The sequence below is a fragment of the Mus musculus genome, chromosome 2 (assembly GCF_000001635.26).
Source record: "Mus musculus strain C57BL/6J chromosome 2, GRCm38.p6 C57BL/6J".
NCBI classification, from domain to species: domain Eukaryota; kingdom Metazoa; phylum Chordata; class Mammalia; order Rodentia; family Muridae; genus Mus; species Mus musculus.
This window is the reverse complement of record NC_000068.7, coordinates 85,607,572-85,610,390: the sequence shown is the minus strand read 5'-3', so window position 1 is coordinate 85,610,390 and position 2,819 is coordinate 85,607,572. Positions and strand designations below refer to the sequence as shown.

The 2,819-nt window shown below is 39.3% G+C and overlaps 1 protein-coding gene across 1 annotated transcript; it reads left to right on the top strand.

Annotated features, from left to right (window-relative positions):
• The first annotated feature begins 1,482 nt into the window (after window positions 1–1,482).
• Olfr1000 (olfactory receptor 1000) lies at window positions 1,483–2,427 on the top strand. The gene has a single exon (NM_001011695.1). It carries the CDS (start codon window positions 1,483–1,485, stop codon window positions 2,425–2,427), a length of 945 nt encoding a protein of 314 aa, NP_001011695.1.
• Window positions 2,428–2,819: the final 392 nt, after the last annotated feature.

Here is a 2,819-nt window from a genome sequence, read left to right as displayed (position 1 = left end):
AGTTTCATATTGGTCATTATTTAGTAAGAATTGGGTGCCATATTTAACATTTTTCTAATATATGATGTAGAATGCTAAACATGCAGTTGTAGTTATAGTGTTCCTAATAAAAGTATTCTCAAGTAGGATTTTATAACTGTGTGCATGCATGTATGTTAGTGTGCATGTGTGTCTCTATGTGTGAATATTCATGTGCATGTTAGATATGTGCATATGGATGCCAGAGGAAAACACCAACTGCTATTCTGTACTGTCCATCTTGAATTTGCAGAGTAGGTCTCCAATGATATGGCTTGCCATGTGGGAAAAACCAATTGTTGAGTTATCCCAAGGGATTCCCATTCTCTCTGTCACTCCTGACCTGGGATAATAGGTACATACCATCAAGTCTAACTTATAAAATGGGAATTCTAGGGAGCAAATTTCAGTACTCAAATTTGTAGGCCAAGGAATTAAAAAACCTGTCATATTCCAAACGATATAAGATTGTTTCATTATTCCACCGAGTAAGATGAACAAATACAGAGTAATATTTAATACAAGTACAATTTTAAAATCAAGGGACATATTAGATCAATGTAGTAACTAACTCTTTAAATTTATTTTGTTTATTCATTTTATATCCTGTATACTGCCCCTTCTCAGTCACTCTGTCCCACATTCCTTCCCCCCTCCACCCTCTGTTCTCCTCTGAGCAGGTGGGGTCCTCCTGGGTAATCCCTCCACATTGATATTTCATGTCTGAGAGGCTAGTTGCTTCACACTGAGGCCTGACAAGGCATCCCAGCTAGTAGAACACATTTCACATGCAGGCAAGAGCTTTTGGGACAGCCCCTGTTCCATTTTTGGGGGACACACATAAAGGCCAAGCTGCATACACATCTGTTACATATGAACTGAAAAGCCTAGGTCCACCAGTGTATATTTTGGTTGGTGGTTAAGACTCTGAGAGCCCCCATTATCCTGTCTACAAGAAATGTAGGCAGGGGGTTGGAGCAGAGACTGAGGGAATGGCCAACAAATAAGTGGCCAAACTTGAAACCCATCCCATGGGCAAGCACCAATCCCTAACACTATTGATATTCTGTTTATGTTTGTAGACAGAATCATGTTGTCCTCTGTTGAAGCTACACCCAGAAGTTGACTAAGAAAGATACAAACTCCCACAGCCCAACAGTGGAGGAAGCTTGGTGATTCTTATGGAAGAATAGTGGAAAGGATTTCAGTTTCCAAAGGGATAGGAACTCCACAGGAAGACCAAAGAGTAACATAACTACAATGGAAGAGAGTTCAGATTCCAAAGATCTCAAAGTGTAAATTGCTGAAGTCAACATAGGAATTTTGAACACATCTAATAGGAATATCTCTGTTCAATACTGCTGAGAGATATGTATAATAGACCTACTGCCACTGATTTCAAAATCATTTGAGTGAGTTTCATAAGTCATAATTCTTATTCTCTTGACAGATCCCAACTGACCAATGGAAGAAAAGAATCAGACTGTCATGCCTGAGTTTCTCTTCCGTGGCATTACAGATAACCTCCATCAGAAGATTGTCATCTTCATCATTTTTTTCTTTGTTTATCTTGTTACTCTTGGGGGTAATGTGGGGATGATCACTCTCATATGGTTGGACCCCAGGCTGCACACACCTATGTACTTTTTTCTCAGCCAACTGTCCTTTGTAGATGTGTCTTCCTCTTCTTCCATAGCTCCCAAGATGCTGTGTGACATTTTTGCAAGGAACAAAGCCATCTCTTTTGTGGGCTGTGCAACACAGATGTGGTTCTTTGGTCTCTTTGTGGCAACTGAATGCTTTCTCCTGGCTGCCATGGCATATGATCGGTATGCAGCCATATGTAAGCCCTTGCTGTACACACTTATTATGTCTCCACATCTCTGTATGTTGTTGGTTGTTGGGATTTATTTCATTGCTCTTATAAGTACAATGATACACACAACTTTGACCTTTTGCTTACCATTCTGTGGTCCATATATTATCAACCACTTTTTCTGTGATGTTTCTCCATTGCTGTCTCTAGCATGTACTGACACGCAGATGATTAAGTTGGTGTTTTTTGTCTTGGCTGGCACAGTAGGTATGTTCACTGGTCTGATAATTCTGGGGTCCTATGTATGCATCTTGAAGGCAATTTTGAAGATTCAGACAGCCAATGGGAGACAAAAAGCCTTCTCAACTTGTTCCTCTCACTTGGTGACTGTCGCTATCCTGTATGGGACTCTTTTCTTCATCTATGTTCGACCCAATGCCAGTTCCTCCTTGAATATTAATAAAGTGATCTCTTTATTTTACACTGTGGTGATCCCCATGTTGAATCCCCTCATCTACAGCTTGAGGAACCAAGAGGTAAAAAATGCATTCAGGAGAACTTTGAAGAAGAAGCACTTCCTAATAGGTGTTTAAGACAGAATTCTTTCTGTGACATATCTATGTTGTGAGAGCAAAATATAAGGCAAAGACCACTAGAGTGAGAACAAGAGGCTGCAAGGGAGTCCTTGTTCTGCCTGATCACAACCTATTTCACAACCTTGTGGCAGAACTTGAGATACTTCATTACAGATTTATCACTTTTAGTCAATTTAACTGCACATTGAAATATTTTAGTGAATCATGTCTCTTCAAGGTAAGAACAATATTTTGGACACAATATTTTAAATAATGGCTGATGCAAATGAAACTGAAATGAAGGAAGTTTAAACCCTGGCAAAAACTTATACATTTCAAAATTTTGGCTAAATACAGTCCTAGGAACAGAAGATACTTGTAGGCTTGATTGTTTTTAAGGATCTACTTCT